This window comes from Equus przewalskii, chromosome 17 (genome assembly GCF_037783145.1).
Source record: "Equus przewalskii isolate Varuska chromosome 17, EquPr2, whole genome shotgun sequence".
NCBI lineage: Eukaryota > Metazoa > Chordata > Mammalia > Perissodactyla > Equidae > Equus > Equus przewalskii.
Window position 1 is genome coordinate 32,919,687 of NC_091847.1, and position 19,955 is coordinate 32,939,641.

The 19,955-nt window shown below is 41.3% G+C and overlaps 1 protein-coding gene across 1 annotated transcript; it reads right to left on the minus strand.

Annotated features, from left to right (window-relative positions):
• Window positions 1-534: 534 nt before the first annotated feature.
• Window positions 535-19,131, minus strand: RBM43 (RNA binding motif protein 43). Its single transcript, XM_070581351.1, has 4 exons — window positions 18,584-19,131; window positions 7,311-7,521; window positions 4,683-4,771; window positions 535-3,672 (listed from the first exon to the last, which is right to left on the minus strand). Exons 1-4 carry the CDS (start codon window positions 18,584-18,586, stop codon window positions 2,914-2,916), a joined length of 1,062 nt encoding a protein of 353 aa, XP_070437452.1. The 5' UTR covers window positions 18,587-19,131; the 3' UTR covers window positions 535-2,913.
• Between the last annotated feature and the right edge of the window lie 824 nt (window positions 19,132-19,955).

The following is a 19,955-nucleotide window of genomic DNA, read 5'->3' on the forward strand; positions in this document are numbered from 1 at the left end:
TTCTGTGAGAATTATGCCAATAATTTTAGAAATGACTAACATACCCTAGGGAAGAATTGACCCCCGCCCCCAACTCTACCCCAAGTATTTCTTTAGCGGCACTATAGTGATGGCCTGTTTGCCTACCTTCTCTGCCAGACTAGGCAGTGGCTTCAAAGTAGTCAGTGAACATTTCTATCTTACGTCCCAATGTTGCCTCTACAACCCAGCAAAATGGCCGTCCCAGAAGATGAGCTCTACAAAAGTTCCTGAATGAGTGTCATACCCAAATGCCTAGGAGCCCTTCCTCCCACTCTTCTCCTTTGCCATGACCTTAAACTCCTACATCTTCTTTTTTAACTTGATAATGGCTCTCTTCACCACCTGCAGCCTCTTTGAAAAGTATCACCTCATTATCTAATTAAATGATAGGTTTTCCTCCTTATGGCAGACACACACCAGGGTTTAGGCCTGACAACAGGATGGAATTCACACCACCTGCCTGGGCAGCAGTAACCTTCAAAAATAAATTTTAATAAAAATCACTACTACCACTTTGAAAAAAAGTCAGTTTTTATTAAGGATAGAAATTGGTTACACAACTAGCATATTGTAAGAAAAGTGCCATTAAACAAACTCTACAATGGACAGCAATATGTAAAAACACCTGAAGTACATAATCTTCTCAAGCAGAAGATGCTGTAACCACACCTGTAAATCAATTAGTAATCAATGTTTATCAGATCATGGAATGAGCCTCACTATTCTGCCTCAGCTCCTTGTTCAAAGACTATCCTATTGGTATTAAATTTGTGAGAATAATGAAAACTTTGGCAGATATCAAATATAACTCTACCAGTTATCAATTTATTGACTCAGCTTTAAACTCATCCTGTGCGTCTACTCTTTAAGAATGGATCTAGGCTCTTTAAATATTTTTCCTTAGTAGCTGACAGGCTGTTGAGCTTTCTCAGTAGAGGGCGCTGGAGAGACACTAAAAGAGGAAAGAGTCTTGTTCCTGCTTCAGTGTTCAAGTGGCAGGCTACTGGGAAGCCAGCTCCTCAGCACAGGAAGCTGCCCCCAGTACCCAGTTTCTGCAGCATGAGCAGCTTCTCCAATGTCCAGCCCCCAGCACACAAGGCCTCCCCAGCACTGAGCACCCGGAGCACATGGTGGCAGCAGCACCCAGCCACTAGCAGCTCCTCCCAGCTACCCGCTCAGGTATTTTGAAATGGAGTGCCCCGGTGAGATGCCCCTGGGCTGGGATTCCTCCAGTACCCTAGGGGATGGATTTCCAGCAAGATCCCCTGGCACACGCCCTCCAGCAAGGTCTGGATCTCAGCCCTGGGGAAGAGGAGAGGGCAGACTCTTCCTTGAGTGCTCTATCTGAACTGCTTCTTATATCTGTTACTCCCAAATTTTTTAGGGTTCTCTTTATTTCTTACTAGTCAATCCCTCATTACTCCCTATCCCCGTTACAGTTAACAATTCTTTGTATTAAACTTTTCCCGTTTAAATTACTATGCACCTTCTCTCTCCTGATTAAACCCAGACTGAGACAAACTCCTAGAAGCAAAACAAAAATGAGCACCTTTTTAACTTAAAGGTACCTTATTAGGTGCTTGATAGAAACAGCAGCTTCCCATGACAAAAAGTGTTACTCGTACAGAAATGAAACATCATATTTAAAGAAATGGAAATTATTTATTTTTGGAATGGAAATATTTGAGATTTAGATGACTAAGAAAAATGAAAGCACAGAGAGATTTTCCTTATGCTTTTCTATTGATATATACAGTTCTAATCATCATAATCACATTTGTTTACTTCGACCTGAGCAAGATGTATACACTAAGTGGGGGTGGGGGAGGTCTCTACAGTGCCCCAGATACCCAAAATTGGCTTAATCCAAAGTTAAATTCAGGGGAGTCAAAGACAACTAAATGGCTTACAAGCTGTGGCTTCCCTTCTTCAGTAAAGAATTTTCAAATCCTCTGTCATCTTTAAGGAAACATTGCTCAATTGTTTAAACAGAACTGGGGAGACTAATTCTATAAAAGGGAGCACAGTGCAGAAACTACGAGCATGGGCAAGTTAATTACATCTCTGGGCTCAGCTTCCTCATCTGTGAAAAGGGGATAAAGACAGCACCCACCTCATAGAGTTCACATCAGGACTGAATGAGTAAAGATACATACGGCACTGAAAATCATCCCTGGCGAATAAGGGTTTGCTAGTATTCTTGTCATCCGTGATCTTCCTCCTCCAATGCTGTTACTCTAACAATACAATTATCAAATAAAAAGGGAATAAAAAAAGATGCTACACTTTCTTCATAATTAAAACAGAAGAATCAACATTTTATGTAAGCCCTTACTTAGGCTAAATATCCTGAAGTAAAAATGTCCTGTGTATCCAGAACCAATGGAATTTACTCAAGTAATGATTGCCCGCATCAGAAATATTCTCCATCTGGTGGCTTCTCAGGTGAATTTTACCAGCATGCTTATTCTATTTGGAGTAAGTGCAAACTTTGTGAATGTTAAGAAATTGCCAATGGCCTAATAATCATCTGAACTTCTCATATGCTAGAATTAAGGCCACTTCTTTTTCTAAGAATCTGGGGTTGCAGAGAAAGTGAGATTTCTTCACAGTTTAGTGAGACTTTTTTCAAAGTTTTATACCTTAGATATTATCTTTGTAGTCAGATAGACTGGGTTTTACCCCAGTCCCATTCCTTGCCAGCTGGATAACCTCAAACAACCTCTCCAAATCCTAGTTTCTTCCCCGTATAACATAAGGATAGCAATGCCTACGATGAAGGATGGTTGTAAGGATTAAACAAGATAAGGCGTACAAAGCTAGTGTCATACATGGCATTGTCATGGCTAAGTCAAGGAAAACAGCAGCCATAATCATACTATTGCTGAGATTTCATTTCCTAACCCTTTGCCTTAGTAATTTCATGACCTCTTTTTTAAACGAGTAAGTGTCAGAAGAAGATCCTATAATGTCAATGTGTGTCTTACAAGAATTAATCAGAACCTGAGGGTACTTCGAACTCAGTTGTTCACATGCCACGTTAATATTTCTTTTCTCTCTAGCTTCCTTTCCTTCCAAATTAATTGTCTCTTTTCTAAGCTCAAAGTGAAGAACATGTGAAAGTTCCTCAATGAGCTTTTTCACATTTGTTTCATTGTTTGGAAGAGAAACAGCATAAGCATTTTGTATACAGATTGTGGTAAGTTCACCATCCACTCTTTCCTGACATAAAACATGAAAACTTTTCAGGATGCTTTCATAGCTTTTGCATTTCTTTTTCAGATAAAGGAAAACATCTGTGTCGAGAATGAGCGTTTCTCCACTTCTGCTAGTCTTAGGTACTGAGGGCCTGAGTGGCTCCACAGAATTACTTCTCTGGAGACTCCTTCTGGGGCTCTGTCTATCCCACTTTCTCCCCTCAGTGATAAAATTCCTGTTTTTTTCCAAAAGAGAACTTGCTTTTGATAGCAAAGATTCTCTGAGCCTCTTCATAGCCAGAAATGATCCTCGCACGGAGATTGTTCCACTGGGTCCCAAACAACTGAAGCATAAAGTTGGGATTTTCCTCTTCAGGTCCATGACCAGACTTTCTAGAACGATTTGACTTCGAAAAACAGAAAGATCAAGGATAGCATTTACAGAGCTGAAGACCTAAAATCAAACAGAGACAAATTAAAACAGCACTGCTTGGTGGAGGAGATGACATAAACACATTCTTTTTCTGGCACTTTCTCTGTCTCCTCAGCAGTGGCCCTAAACTTGGCCCCAACCGACCAACCAGACTGTCTTCTTGCACCAGAGCAGCTCATCAAAGGGACCCCACAAGCCCATCAAGGCCACAGTGTTCAATTTGAGATTCACAGTCCTTCACTGTGTTTCCCAAAACAGCGGTGGCCAAATATTTCGTAGAGGCAGAATGCTTTTTTGAAACAAAGTCTTAAGCAGCACCGGCAGATAAACACTGCCCTGGTTCTGCTCTGTGGAGAGGGGCCCCCTAGAGAGCCCTCCAAGTTTGAAGTTCATCAGATGGCTGCACAGAACCTGGGTTTATTACCAAATAAAGTATTAAACCAAAGTTTTGAATTTAAACCTTTGCCTCTTATTTCCACTTTTCCTGCCTCTTCAAAGTTCCTTTTTTTCTCTTTTTTTCTTTTTTTTTGAGGAAGATTAGCCCTGAGCTAACATCTGCTGCCAATCCTCCTCTTTTTGCTGAGGAAGACTGGCCCTGAGCTAACATCTGTGCACATCTTCCTCTACTTTATATGTAGGACGCCTACCACAGCCCTGGGCCGCCAAAGCAGAATGTGCGAACTTAACCACTGCGCCACTGGGCCGGCCCCCAAAGTTCCCTTTTAATGTTCACCCTAATTGGATTTTTTTTCCCCAAAAATAAGTCTTTATGTAGATACATCATCCATGACAGCATAAAAGCTCACTGTCACTTTAAAAGCATAGAGTAGGACATGCAGAAACATGAAACATAGGCCAGGCAATAACCAAAAGATGTTAAGCGCAGCTTTGGCCTCTAACACTGACTCAGGTTAGGGAGTTTGCCTTTTCTGTCCTAGAAGTCATGGTACTTTGTGTCTCCTATGCAGGGAACACTTTGCAGAAGAAATGGGATCCAGGACCATCCGCACCCGTTCAGCATCACATCTTACCTTTTCACTAAGATGAGAGACTTTGAGTGGAGTGGGTATAACCTTCTTTTCTAGATAGTGGTTCTTTTTTCTGATGACATTCTCTGCAACTAAGTGGAAACACTGCCATCAGAAATGTTTGTGGCATGACACACTAATAATCATTTTAATTAATAATAATAGAGATGTTCAACTCTCTATATAGGAATTCTCTATTTATTTTCTACACATAGAATTCTATATATATTCTAGATGATTTCTATAGATATATATATGAATAGAAAACAAGAACCTAAAGGTAAATCCCCCACTCTGTTACCTATGGCCCTGAGGAGACTTCACCTTCTTGAATCCAGAATACCACAGTGTCTTGGTTGCCCTCTAATTACTGGCTGACTGCTCCGTCTCTTTTGCTAATTCTCCTTCTCTTCCCATTCTCTAGATGATGCCAGGCCCCAGGCCTCAGGCCTTATACCTCTTTGCCAACCTACACTCACCCAGTGGGTGATCTCAACAATTTCCACGGTTTTAGGTACCATCTCCGCACGTATCACTTCCCAATTCTATCTTCAGCTTCAACCTTTCTCCCTTCTGCCTGTGGAAATTTCTACTTCATTATCGTAACAGGCGTCTCCGTGACCTCTGGGAAAATTCAATTTTTAATAACTGTCCCCCTCGCAAAAGTACTCTTCCTCCAGTGTTCCCCATCTCAGAAAATGACACCTAATTCATCAGCAAATCCTGAGTACCCACCGGTTCTCAATCACCTGCCCTGCTGCCACCCTAGTCAAAACCAGCCACAACTAGTGGCTCCTCTTCTCCCCACGGCTGCTGGTCTGGCCATCTAAGAAAAGGTGGTCACATTTTGCCAGTCCTCTGCTCGAAAGCCTTCAATGGCTTCCCATCTCACCCAGAAAAAAACCCACACACCTTGCCTTGACCTATGAGCTAATTACATAAGCTGGCCCCAGCTACCCGTCTAGCCGCACCTCCTAATTCTCTCCCCCTTGTTCCTTCCAGCCTCACAGGCCTCCTTGCTGTTCTTTAAAACATTCAGCATGCTACCTCCTCAGAGAATTTTTCCCCATCCTTCCCTTGGCCTAGAATGTTCTTCCTCCTTATCTGCATGAATCACTCCCTCACTTCATTCAGATCTCTGCTCAAATGTCCCTAAACAGAGTATTTCACTACCCACTCTATCTAAAGTAGCGCCCTCTATCACATTCTATCCCTTTATTCTTCTTTATATTTTTTCATAGCATTCATATATTAACATACAAATAAATATAAATACACATAAATAAGTTTATAAATAATATATGAATATGCAAGTAAATGAAGCACCCAACATATTATATTACCATTTATTTGCTTGTTTATTATCTGTCCACCTCCACAGATATATGCTTCATGAAAGAAAACATTTTATCTATTTCATTCCTTGCTATATCCTCAAGGCCTAGAATGGTGCCTGGCAAATAATAGGTGCTCAATAAATATTTGTGAATAAATGAATGAATGAGTCCTCTTTTTCTCTGAGTTACCACTTCAATGTATAATATATTAACTTCCAAAAACACTAGGATCCCCTTAAAGAAATAATAAGGAACCTTTCCCGCCATCCCTTACCTGAACATTCCCATTGAGAAGAAATGACTTAACTAACGGTGATAAATAAAGGTACTGATAATCCATGTCTTGGATCTCTCTCTGGACCCTGCCTTCCTTCAAGCAGAGCAATGTTTCTTCTCTTACTCCCAAGTGGTACTTTCACCTCCAAGATGCTGGCATGGAGACTCATCTTTCTCTGGCTATTTATTCTGCCAGCCACTAAGCTGTAAAGAAGGCTGCCCCCTTCCAGGAAGCTGGAGGAGTGATTATGCTCTGCAGACCCAACTTCCTCACCTATGTCAGGGATGGGGATGGGGAACAGAATGGCTCAATCTGATCTCAGATCCAAACCACATTTCTCCAGTCCAATTTTACCAGTAATAAAGCAGATACTGTATTAGAATATCCATTTGTTTGTTTGAACAAAGAGAAGCAACTGGTATAATTATACGGTCATATGTCATTTAATGACAGGGATACGTTCTGAGAAACTCGTTGTTAGGTAATTTCATCGCTGTGCGAACATCATAGAGTGTACTTACAGAAACCTAGATGGTATAGCCTACTACACACCCAGGCTAGATGGAACTAACCTTATGGGACCACCGTTGGATATGGGGTCTGTTGTTGACCGAAATATCATTATGCAGTGTCATGTGCATGACCATATTGCTGGAAGCCACCTCAAAATTCCCAAAGTAGTTATCTTGTTTGTGAGATTATAGATCATTTTTGTGGGCTTTTTTTTTCTAGGTTTTCTACAGTAAAATGTATCACTTTTATCCCAAGATGTAAACAAACTCCAAATACAAAAAGAAAGTCTTCAAGAATTTGTCATCACTAGCAACTCTATCATGAGCCATTTTCACATATACTCTTGCTAATGCAATACTGTGCCACTTTTACATTCAGAATAGAATAACTTCCTTTAACGCTATTTTAAACTTTACCAATCCCATGAATCATTTTAATGAAATTTGATTTTTAATTTCATTGCAGAAGTATTTCTAAGATTACAAAAATCTGATTTAGAAATACCTTTTTTCTCTCTGAATGTTACATATGCCACGCCCTTGGTTCTTGTTGGATATATCACACCTTCAACAACTCCACCCTCATTCTTAACATCTTGGAAGTGACTCTTCACTAATATGGCCAGTAATTCATCACTAAAAAGGGCAACTGGAAGACCAGCAACTACAACCGTTCTTTCAGAAGCTTTGGATTCCTTGACATTCAAAACTGATGCCTGCAAGAGAAATAGTAGGTTACTCTTTAAATATATAAGATTCTACTTAATATAGGCAACATCACACACCAGTGAGAGAGGTTATTTTATTCAATAAAGGTGCCAGTACAGCTGACTAGATATTTGAAAAAAAAATACTAAGGATAGATCCTTGCCTCACACCATATTCCAATATAAACTCTACATGAGTTTGAGAATTAAATATAGAAAAGTGAACCCTTCATTTTTTTAATAAATGGAAAACATTGGTTAACATTTGTCTGATTTTAGAAATGCCTAAAAGTAATGGAAGTCACCAAGGAAAAGATCAAGAGATAAATTTCTTCAATTAAAATTTTTTAAAAAGTCAAGCTAACCAAGAAATATGGTAGTTTGGAGATGGCGCTGTATGTTTTCTTGATTGTAGAGTCCAAAGTACATAAGTCAATCAGAAACACATCCCCTACTTTTTTTGCCAGAATCAGGAAAAAGTCACCATAAAAAAATCAAACCCTGTCAATTACAATGGAGCTGCAGTGGAGTAAATCCTGCCTTCCAGCACATCTCTGAGATGGAATTCAACCACTGAGAGTACATGCTATCGCAGACTCTGCCACCTCACTGGACACAGACTATCAAACGCAAGAAGATCCTTCCCTGGGCTCACTCTCTTTGAACTTTCTCGTATTATCCAGTTAAGGGGCTTCTATTTAAATGCTTTTATTTGTTCCCAGGTCCCATTTAGGAAAATGGACCTATAAGCCTCTCCCAATGCTTATATAGTTAGTCCAGCCTGATTCTACTAGAGCTTAGAGCTCAGACATAATCTACCCTAAATTACCCCCAGGGAGGACAAGATGTCTCATAGGCCCAAGTAATGGTTCATAGACCACAAAGATGTTTTGGGCTTTCAGTTCAGAGGACTCTATACTCGAAAAAAAGAAGAAAGGTCAAGAAGACAATATAAGCACACACACTGTATCCTGTCCATCCCAAGAGCAGCTTAAGATAGAAGTAAAAGGAGGAAAAAAGAGAACAAACTCAGTTAAGGGAAGCAATCAGCAAAGGAGAGATTTCAACAAATTTCTGGAAGACCAAAAACACACAGAAGTATGTGGAAGGATGAGACAAAGGGCAGGAGCTAACCCAGAATAGGAAAGGGGATCATAGGGAGAAGGTGACAACCTTTGTGGAAAAATCTCAGAAATAAAAAAAGGCACCCATAATAGAAAGATTAGTTGTAAGGCTAATAGCAAAACAGCTGCTCCAGTTGTCGCTCCACAATCCCTACCCCCAATGCACACACACACACTTGAACACACACCACACATACTACAATGAAGGCAGCTGGGCCACAACCTCAGGGAAAAAACTTGAGGATTACTTTACTTTAAAAAAATAACTGGAGCTGGACCTGACAGCCTCATGGGTAAAGTTTGGCGCACTCTGCTTCAGCAGCCCAGGTTCAGTTCCAAGGCATGGAACCACACCACTCATCTGTCAGTAGCCATGCTGTGGTGGTGGCTTACACAGAAGAACTAAGACTTACAACTAGAATACACAACTACGTACTGGGGCTTTGGGGAAGAAGAAAAAGAGAGAGAGTGGGGAAGATTGGCAACAGATGCTAGCTCAGAGCAAATCTTTCCCAACAACAATAACAACAAAAGAACTGAATGAGCACTCTAGAGAGAATCTGACCTGCTAGTATGGGTGCTGGCACCCCAGAGCAAGTCCCCCCACCTTTTCTGGCATTCAAAGGGGATCCAGCCTAAAGATCAATAGCAGACTGAAGCGTGGCATGATTTGAAGTAAATTCTGGAATACCAGAAAAAAAGAGAATCCATTTGACCCAGCTGCTAGAAACATTTTCCTATAAGTAGAAAAAGAAAAATACACACGACATTGGACCAAACAAAGAAAAAAATCTCAGCACACTGGGAGGCCCTGCTGTAAACAGTGTGTACTGCTTGCCAAAGAATGTAAAGACTCTCATTAGTTTTAACTTTTAGACTAATTCTGTTAAGTCTTCAAAATTCCAAAGACTAAAATATAATTACAGAATAAAATGGAAACATTCAACTCTGTCAATGTAAGAATAAAAGCAGAAAAGACGTTGAGAAAAAGATAGAATAATCTCCTCTTATATTACAGAGAATCATATAATCCTATCAAAATTTTAAGTATGATATGGAAGTTACAAAAATAATCCATAAAATTTAAAATAGTATTAAAACTTTCAAATTTGGAAGGTGAGAGAAGAAGTTAGAGGTTACTTGAGTGAAATCCTCATTTAGCATAGTAGGAACTCAATAGAAAATGACTGAAGTCAATGATGACTCCCTCCAGGATACGTATCCTCTCAGCAGCTCTTTGGTATTTCACCTGTAGCTATTAAAATAAAGTGGCAAATGTACCCGTCTGATGAAACAGTGCTTTTAAGCTCACAGTCTACAATGGCATTTCTTAGAATATATAGTATCTTTTTAATGAGTTAATCAATAACAAACTCAGTACACCTGACAATATGCTAAGTACCACAGATGACACACATAAACCAATAAAGTATACCCCTTGCCCTAAAATTCAGTTCCACCACAAAAACTTACTGAGCATTTACTATGTGTGGAGCACTTGGATAGGCTGTGGGATTACCAACATAAAAAAAAAAAAAAACCTACCTTATAGATAAGACATAAATAAATATGTCACATACACAAATTCTGAGACACAGAAATAAATCATTTCAACTGAGCTTGGTAGGCACAGAAAGAGGGAGACCTAATTCTCTACAAGAGGAAACAGACCAACATCCAACAATTTGAGAAGGTTATAAAACCATTCACAAACCAGATCTTGTCAAGATGGCGCCGTGAGGAGACATTGAACTCGCCTCCTCCCATGAACACAACTAGGTTACAACAATTTTGGGAAGAATCACCCTGGATTGAAAACTGAAAACTGCATAAAAAGAACCCCCACGACAAGGGACAGTCCTGACGAAGGCAGAAGAGGCAGTAACTCCGGCCAGAGAGGAAAAAAGCCACCTTTGGGAGCAGCGGAGCTTCTCAGCTGGCCAGGCGGGAGCCAACCTAGGGTATGCAGCCCTCCCTGGAGGAGTGAGGTCCAGAGCGGGGGCAATACTGCTATAACCATCCTTCAGACTCAGCCCAACTGAGAGGGGGGTCTTACTGTCTGGCTTTGCTGGCTAATAACTGCAGCAAGGACATCCCAGAAAAGCTATCGTCCAAAAGCCGAAAAGATCCGGGTCTTAAAGGGCCCACGCACAAACTCAGTCATTGCAGCAACCTAAAATCACCAGAGAGAAGGATGACTGTCCTTTGGTGAACCGAGACTCACCTGGTGGGCTCTGGGGGCATCTTGGTGAGAGGAGGATCCTCTCCGGAGACTGAGACATTGGTGGGGGCCATTGTTCTGAGCTGGTGCAGGCGTGCTGATATGGACACCGGGTGGGGGCCATTGAAGTGCATTCCTTGGGCTGCTAGCCCAGGGGTCTGCCACACCCACTAGAGCACGGATTTAATTCAGTTCAGCCAGGGCAGGCAACCCGCCCTAGGGACCGGCCCCACCTAACAGCAAGCCCTCAGGCTACTTTTCAGCCTGCATTGACTGAGTGCCTTGATCCTCTACAGGCAGGCAAGGGTGTCTGCCTCTGTGGGGCAGGGCTTGTGTGAGGGCCAGGTGAACTGTGGGGGGCATTGGGGCAGAAGTGGGGTCCTCTGCAGTGTGGCATTGGGGTACGCTCCAGGGGGCTGAGAAGTGTGCACGGACCAGGACTGGGTTGACTGTGTATGTGGTCTGGTGGGGGGTGAGGCTTATCAGCGGCAGAAGACTTGTGCTTCACAAATAGCCATAAAAAGGATCAGCCCCTCCTTCCAAAGCCTGAAACAATTGAGTGCCCCCATACCACTCAGCTGCACTCCTAACAGAACTGACAACAGCCTTGTTGGCCTCAGGCCTATCACAACTGTAGCCCCTAAGCCTAGCAACCAGCTACACTGGGTACCAACCCAATTAAGAGGACAACTGCAATAAGAGTGTGCTGATAGACTTTGTAGCCAACAGTGCTGAGGTCCCCCCCAGACCGGATTTACAAACAGCTAGCCAGGGAAGGAAAGATCAGACTCCCTGGGTATCTGCAGTGGGAGCAACCCTGCCACAGCAGAAGGACACAAGTAGTCCACAAAGGGGTCACTCCTGGTTCTTATGGACTGCTGACGAGAGGGAAGCACACTCCTGGGCCTCATAAGGCATCTCATACATAAGGCCACTTCTCCAAGATCAGAAGACATAGCCGACTCACCTAGTACAAAGAAAATAGCACAGAGAAGGAGGCATAATGAGGAGGCAAAGGAATACTTTCCAAGCAAGGGAATAATACAAAACCCCAGAAAAAGAACTAAGTGAAACAGAAAATAGCGACCTACTGGACAAAGAATTCAAACAAAATATAATGAGGATGCTCACAAATATGCGGAGAAGAATGGATGAATACAGTGAGCACATCAGCAAAGAACTGGAAGACATAAAAAAAAATCAGAAATGAAGAATACAATACTCGAAATGAGAAACTCACTACAGGGACTCAATAGCAGAGTAGAGGAAGCAGAAGAACGGATCAGCAAGCTGGATGAAAGACTAGAGGAAATCACCCAAGCAGAACAGAAAAGAGAAAAAAGAATTAGACAGAATGAGAACAGTGTAAGGGAACTCTGGGACAATATCAAGCGTGCTAACATTCGGATTATAGGGGTCCCAGAAGGAGAAGAGAGAGACAAAGGGGCAGAAAATTTATTTGTCAAAATAATAGACGAAAATTTTCCTCACCTTAGGAAGGAAACAGACATCCAAGTTCAGGAAGCACAGAGAGCTCGAATCAAGAGAAGCCCAAAGAGGCCCACACCAAGACATATTATATCAAAATGTCTAAAATTAAAGACAGAGAGAATCCTAAAAGCAGCAAGAGAAAGGCCACAAGTGACATATAAAGAGAAGCCCATCAGGCTGTCAGCAGACTTCTCAGCCGAGACCCTATAGGTGAGAAGAGAATGGCACAACATATTTAAAGTGCTAAAAGGAAAAAACCTGCAACCAAGAATACTCTATCCATCAAGGCTGTCATTCAGATTGGAAGGAGAGATAAAGAGCTTCCCAGACAAGCAAAAATTAAAGAGTTTATCACCAAGAAACGAGTTCTGCAAGAAATGCTGAAGGGACTTATTTAAGTGGGAAAGCAATGACCACAAATAGAGATTAAAAAAAAAATTATCAGAAAACCCAAAACAACAACAAAAAACAGGCAATAAAATCACTTGTAAGGTAAAAGTATAGTAAAGGCAGCAGATCAACTACCTCTGAAGATAATATGAAGGTTAAAAGACAAATGTACTAAAATCACCTGTTTCAATGATAAGAGGGTAATGGATAGACACACGCTAAACTAAAGACTATACACGATGTGAAAAACATATAATGTGGGAGGAGGGGAGTGAAAAAGCAGAGCTTTTAGAAAGAGGTCAAGCTAAAGAGTCTATCTACTCAATATAGACTGTTATATGCATAGTATATTAAATAGGATCCTCATGGTAACCACAAACCAGAAACCTGTAACAAGCAGGAAAAAAAGTAAGACAAAAGAAATCAAACATATTACTAAAGATAGCCATCAAACCACAAGGGAAGAGAGCAAGAGAAAAAGAAAGGAACTGAGAAGAACTACTAAAACACCCAAAAAAGAGAAAAAGTGACAAAATGGCAATAAATACATATTTATCAATAGCTATTTTAAATGTCAATAGACTAAATGCTCCAATCAAATGCCACAGGGTGGCCAACTGGATAAAAAAACAAGATCCATTTATATGCTGCATACAAGAGACACACTTCAGACCTACAGACACAAACTGAAAGTGAAAGGATGGAAAAAGATATTCCATGCAAATGGCAAAGAAAAGAAAGCAGGGGTAGCAATACTAATATCAGACAAAATAGACTTTAAATCAAAAACTGTAATAAGAGACAAAGACGGGCACTACATAATGATAAAGGGAACAATCCAACAAGAAAATATAACACTTGTAAATATCTACGCACCCAACATAGGAGCACCTAAATATATAAAGCAATTATTACAAGACGTAAGAGGAGAAATAGACAGTAACACAATAATAGTAGGGGACTTTAACACTCCACTTACACCAAAGGATAAATCATCCAAACAGAAGATCAATAAGGAAACACTCGCCTTAAAGGACACATTAGACCAGATGGACTTAGTAGATATATACAGAACATTCCATCGAAAAACCACAGAATACACATTCTTTTCACATGCCCATGGAACATTCTCCAGGATTGATCACATATTAGGCCACAAAACAAGCCTCAATAAATTTAAGAAGATCGAAATAATACCATGCATCTTTTCTGACCACAAAGGTATGAAACTGGAAATCAACTACAGAAAGAAAACCAGAAAAGCCACAAAAATGTGGAGATTGAACAAAATGCTACTGAACAATGATTGGGTCAATGAAGAAATCAAAGAAGAAATCAAAAAATTCCTGTAGACAAATGAAAATGAAAACACGACATGCCAAAATCTGTGGAATACAGCAAACGTGGTTCTACAAGGGAAGTTTATAGCAATTCAGGCCTACCTCAACAAAGAAGAAAAATCCCAAATAGACAATCTAAAAGCGCACCTAAAAGTACTGGAAAAAGAACAACAAACAAAGCCCAAAATCAGCAGAAGGAAGGAAATAATAAAAATCAGAGCAGAAATAAATGAAATAAAGACTAAAAAAAATAGAAAAAATTAATGAAACCAACAGCTGGTTCTTTGAAAAGATAAACAAAATTGACAAACCCTTAGCTACTAGACTCACCAAGAAAAAAAGAGAGAAGGCTCAAATAAATAAAATCAGAAATGAAAGAGGAGAGATTACAACGGACACCTCAGAAATACAAAAGAGAATAAGAGAATACTACGAAAAGCTATATGCCAACAAATTGGATAATCTAGAAGAACTGGATAAATTCTTAGAAGCATACAACCTTCCAAAACTGGACCAAGAGGATGTAGAAAATTTGAATAGACCGATCACCAGTAAGGAGATCGAAACAGCAATCAAAACCTCCCAAAAAATCAAAGTCCAGGACCAGATGGCTTCCCTGGTGAATTCTACCAAACATTCAAAGAAGACTTAATACCTATTCTTCTCAAACTCTTCCAAAAGATGAAAGAGGAGGGGAGGCTTCCTAACTCCTTGTACAAAGCAAACATTATCCTGATACCAAAACCAGACAAGGACAACACAAAAAGACAAAATTACAGGCCAATATCACTGATGAACATCGATGCAAAAATCTTCAACAAAATACTAGCAAATCAAATACAACAATACATTAAAAAGATCATACATCATAATCAAGTGGGTTTCATTCTGGGGATGCAGGGATAGTTCAACATCCGCAAATCTATCAACGTGATACACCATATTAACAAAATGAAGAATAAAAATCACATGATCATGTCAATAGATGCAGAGAAAGCATTTGACAAGATACAGCATCCATTTATGATAAAAACTCTAAATAAAATGGGTATAGAAGGAAAATATCTCAACATAATAAAGGCCATATTTGACAAACCCACAGCAAATATCATTCTCAATGGAGAAAAACTGAAAGCTATGCCTCTAAGAACAGGAACCAGACAAGGATGCCCACTGTCACCACTCTTATTTAACATAGTATTGGAAGTCCTACCCAGAGCAATCAGGCAAGAAAAAGAAATAAAAGGGATCCACACTGGAAAAGAGGAAGTGAAACTGTCACTCTTTGCAGATGACATGCTTTTATATCTAGAAAACCCTAAAGAGTCCACTAAAAAACTTTTAGAAATAATAAAGGAATACAGTCAAGTTGCAGGATACAAAATCAATGTACAAAAATCGGTTGTGTTTCTATACACTAACAATGAAGTAGCAGAAAGAGAAATTAAGAATACAATCCCATTTACAATTGCAACAAAAAGAATAAAATACCTAGGAATAAACTTAACCAGAGAGGTGAAAGATCTGTACACCGAAAACTATAAAACATTGTTGAAAGAAATTGAAGAAGATACAAAGAAATGGAAAGATATTCCATGCTCTTGGATTGGAAGAATTAACATCGTTAAAATGTCCATGCTTCCTAAAGCAATCTATAGATTCAACATAATCCCTATCAAAGTTCCAACAGCATTTTTCACAGAAGTAGAACAAAGAATCCTAAAATTTATATGGAACAACAAAAGACCCCGAATAGGCAAAGGATTCCTGAGAAAAAAGAACAAAGCTGGAGGTATCACACTCCCCGATTTCAAAATATACTACAAAGCCATAGTAACCAAAACAGCATGGTACTGGCACAAAAACAGACACACAGATCAATGGAACAAAATTGAGAGCCCAGAAGTAAACCCACACGTTTATGGACTGCTGGGGGCAGTGCAAACTGGTGCAGCCACTATGGAAAGCAGTATGGAGTATCCTCAGAAAATTAAGGGTAGATCTACCATATGATCCAGCTACCCCACTGCTGGGTATTTATCCAAAGAACCTGAAAACACAAAGACATAAAGATACTTGCACCCCTATGTTCATTGCGGCATTATACACAATAGCCGAGACTTGGAAGCAACCTAGGTGCCCATCAAGGGACGAATGGATAAAGAAGATGTGGTATCTATGCACGATGGACTACTACTCAGCCATAAGAAATGACGAGATCCGGCCATTTGTGACAACATGGATGGACCTTGAGAGTATTATGCTGAGTGAAATAAGTCAGAGGGAGAAAGTCAAATACCATATGATCTCACTCATAAGTAGAAGATAAAAACGACAAAAAAAAAAAAACACAGCATTGGTGATTGGACTGGTGGTTACCATTGGGGAAGGGAGGAGGGGGGAGGGCAAAAGGGGTGATTAGGGTCACATGTGAGGGGATGCACTATAATTAGTGTTCGGGTGGTGAACATGATGTAATGTATACAGAATTCGAAATATGATGTACATCCAAAAAAATAAAAATTAAAAAAAAAAACTTTTTTAAATAAATAAATAAAATCATTCACAATAAAGCACTAAAATGTACAATAAATGCCATCTGGGATTATGAAGTGAGATCAGTTCTGGCTAAAGCAGTCAAAGACTTCTACGAAAGAGAAGCCTTGAAGGCTGAGGTCAAATTTTAATTAATGGTCAAATTTAATTAAAAATGCAAAAGAGTTCACAGCCAGAACAAAGGGACAGAGGGGTGGGGGATGAAAATGGCTCATGTTGAGACAGATAAAACAAAGGGAGTGTCTCCTGAAGGTGAAACCCATAATAATCTATGTACTATTTGTTATGCAAGGTATTTGTAACGGAGGAAAAGTTTCTTAAAATATTCAGGGACAACTTGATTGCATAGGAAACAGTAAAAATATATAGAAGTGTTCCTCCATCCTAGCCCCAAGTAGTAAGGTATAATTATCCCAAAATAGTTCTTCCTAGAAGAGGAAAAAGCGACGAAAGGGATTTTTCAGATTTTCAGGGAATTTTATTTCCAAAGAGATGCATCTTGATTTACTATACAACAGCTGGCTCTCACAGTCCACGCCAGCCTCAACGGGTAAACGGCTGCTGAATTAGCTTCATTTCTGCTCTTCATCATAGAAAAACCTTCAATCAATTTAAATTCAGAAAATCTTACTCCACCTCTAGCCTCATCAATACTAAAACCGTATTTCTTTATTCAACTGTCTACATTTAACTTATCTTTTAAATCAAAGGAACTTCTCCTTGAGCCACTATTTTTAGGAAGGAGAATGTAAGAAAATTATACCAGTAAAGGTACAGTCTTGTTTTGTAAGAAGTCACTAATTTTTATGAATCAGCTAAGGAATTATTTCAACACCTGCAATATTCTTCTTTAACTTTCTTTCCTAAGTTTAAGACAGTGTGGCAAACACATATACTTTTATTGAGGTTAATAATGAACAATGATGGCTATTAATCTCTTCTATCCACGATTAAGAAGAAAAAGAGATGTTTTCTGGAATCACCACATTGAGATACAGGATTTTGAAACAAAAGCTGGATTTGGGCCAAGAGGTATTAAAGTGATGGCATTTTCCCTGTAAATGGTATATTTCATGAGACTTTCGACCAGTGAATCAGAAAACAAAAAGATATAAGGAAAAAAATGCGTTTACTTTTGTAAGTACGGCACTAGCGACAAATAATTACATTCACTCACTGTGTTCGCTTCTATTTCTTTTCTTAAAATCAGTTATTCTCACTGACGTTGCCTTTACTGCCACCAGGTAAACAAAATCGCATCTGCATCTCACAACGGCTCTTGCATTTCTGAGACCCTAGCATTTGTGAGCAGAAATTCCAGGCCCTGCCACTGCCTTCAGACACTTGCTGGAAAGAACACGGAAGACTAACTCTTGAATTTGCAAACTGTTCTCGCTAGCCAGCACAGATGGTGAAAACACAGAGCCCTTTGTATCTGGAGAGAAAACTAAGGCCACAAAAGAGAAGAGTCTCCACTAAGGCAGACAAGACGTGAGGATGCCGCCCTAACTTGCGTCCTTGGCTCGAAGCCTTCTTATTGGCCCTTTTCGAAAGGAAACTGGGGCCTCCATTTACTCTGCTCTTGTTCCCCAAGGCGTGGACAACTGTTAAGCACTAACACAGCCTGCAAAGCGACCCCTCGACCAAACCGCTGCGTCCCTGACGACGGGGCACCGGGTCGGGGGCGGCCGCGCGCCTCTCTCGCCCGCCTGCTGTGAATTTCAGCGCGCACAGCGCCCACCCTGCAGGGCGCAGAGGCAGGGCGAGGGGCGCGGGCCGGATGACCTCCGGGGTGGCGCCTCTCCTCCAGCCGCGGGCCCCTCCGCGCGCCGCTCGGGTCAGCCCTGCACCCGCGCCAGCCCCCACCCGGCTCCGCGTCCTTCGGGGGGACCGTGGCGAGGGGACCGGGACGACCCTGCCCTGCAAAATCCAAAGCAAAAGCAACTTGCCATGGCGGAGGAGAAGTGCGCCCTCGGCGGCCGTCAGCGCCCGACTCTAGCGGAGTGCGGGCGACCGGGTGAGGGCTTTGCAGGCAGGTTTTGGTTTCGGTTTTTTTGTTTCCGCTCGCTAGGAGACGAGGCGAGAAAAGGGCGGCCCCTCCACGCCACCCGGCTGTACTTCGGCGTCATGGCCTCGGGGCTGGGAGCTGGGACCCGGGACAGCTGCTGCCCTCGCCAGCCGGGCCGCCCTCGGAGGTTTCGCGACTTCTGAAAGAGCACTGGAGAGAGGCCGAGGAAGCCCCTGGTGTGATTCGGGGGTTCCCCGGGTGCTGGGTCTGCCCTGTGCTCAGGAGAATCTGGGTAGCCCTTCCTACACCCTCATTTGCTCCCCCGTCGTTTTCTCACCACACCACACTCCTTTCTCCTTGTCACCTGCCCGGCCCAGCCTAGGGTCAGTCGCCGGCCGCGGCCAGGTGCGCAGGATGAAAAGCGCACGGTCCCTGCCAACAGAGAGCTCACCACCCCGTCCACCTTATACTCAGACTCCTGATTCTGACACCTGCGGGGACACAGGGAATCTACATACATAGTTTCAAAGTCAAAGACAGCTTGAGGACGTAAGGCAAATGGCTGGCAAATATGAGTAAAGAAATACAAATTGAAATCATAATGGCATCCCTTTTCCACGGTTAGATGGGCAAAAATCTAAGTGTGATAATATCCAGTGTTAGGCAGGGTGTGAGGAAGCATGAATATTGCTGCAGGCGTAGGTGGGTGCAGATATTCCTAAGGAATTGGTCCCTTTCAAAATGTAAAGTGCAAAAAAGCATACAAAATGCACATATTCTTAGACTTAGCAATTCCACTTTCAGAACTGAAGCTATAGTGCACAGTTGGAGCTAAGATGTTGTACTGAAATTTTAATTGTGCATTGCTTGTAATAAACATAATAATTTTTTTAAAAACTGGAATCCACCCAGTTAATCCATGAATTTGTTGTTAGTACAATCCGGTTGATTCCATCTCCCAGCAACCCTGTGCTCAGCAGAGCTGAACCTGCTGGGTCTGGCTGGGTCCTTCTTCCTAGTCTGTTTTATTCTGGAAGCTCCGCTGAAACTTGTCCACCACGGGTGACCCTGCTGATATTCAAAATACTGGTGGCATAGCTTTGAGACAGGTGATGTGGTTCCCTGACCAAGAAACAAACCCAGGAGGCAGCGGTGAGAGCACAGAATCTTAACCACTGGAGCACCAGGCTAGCATGAATAATCCAGAATCCATGAATAGACCTATTTATTATATGGCCGATGACACATCTATAAGGCTTAAGACTATGAATATTTTAAAACAGAGCAAGGTAGATCTATGTGTAATTGCCCAA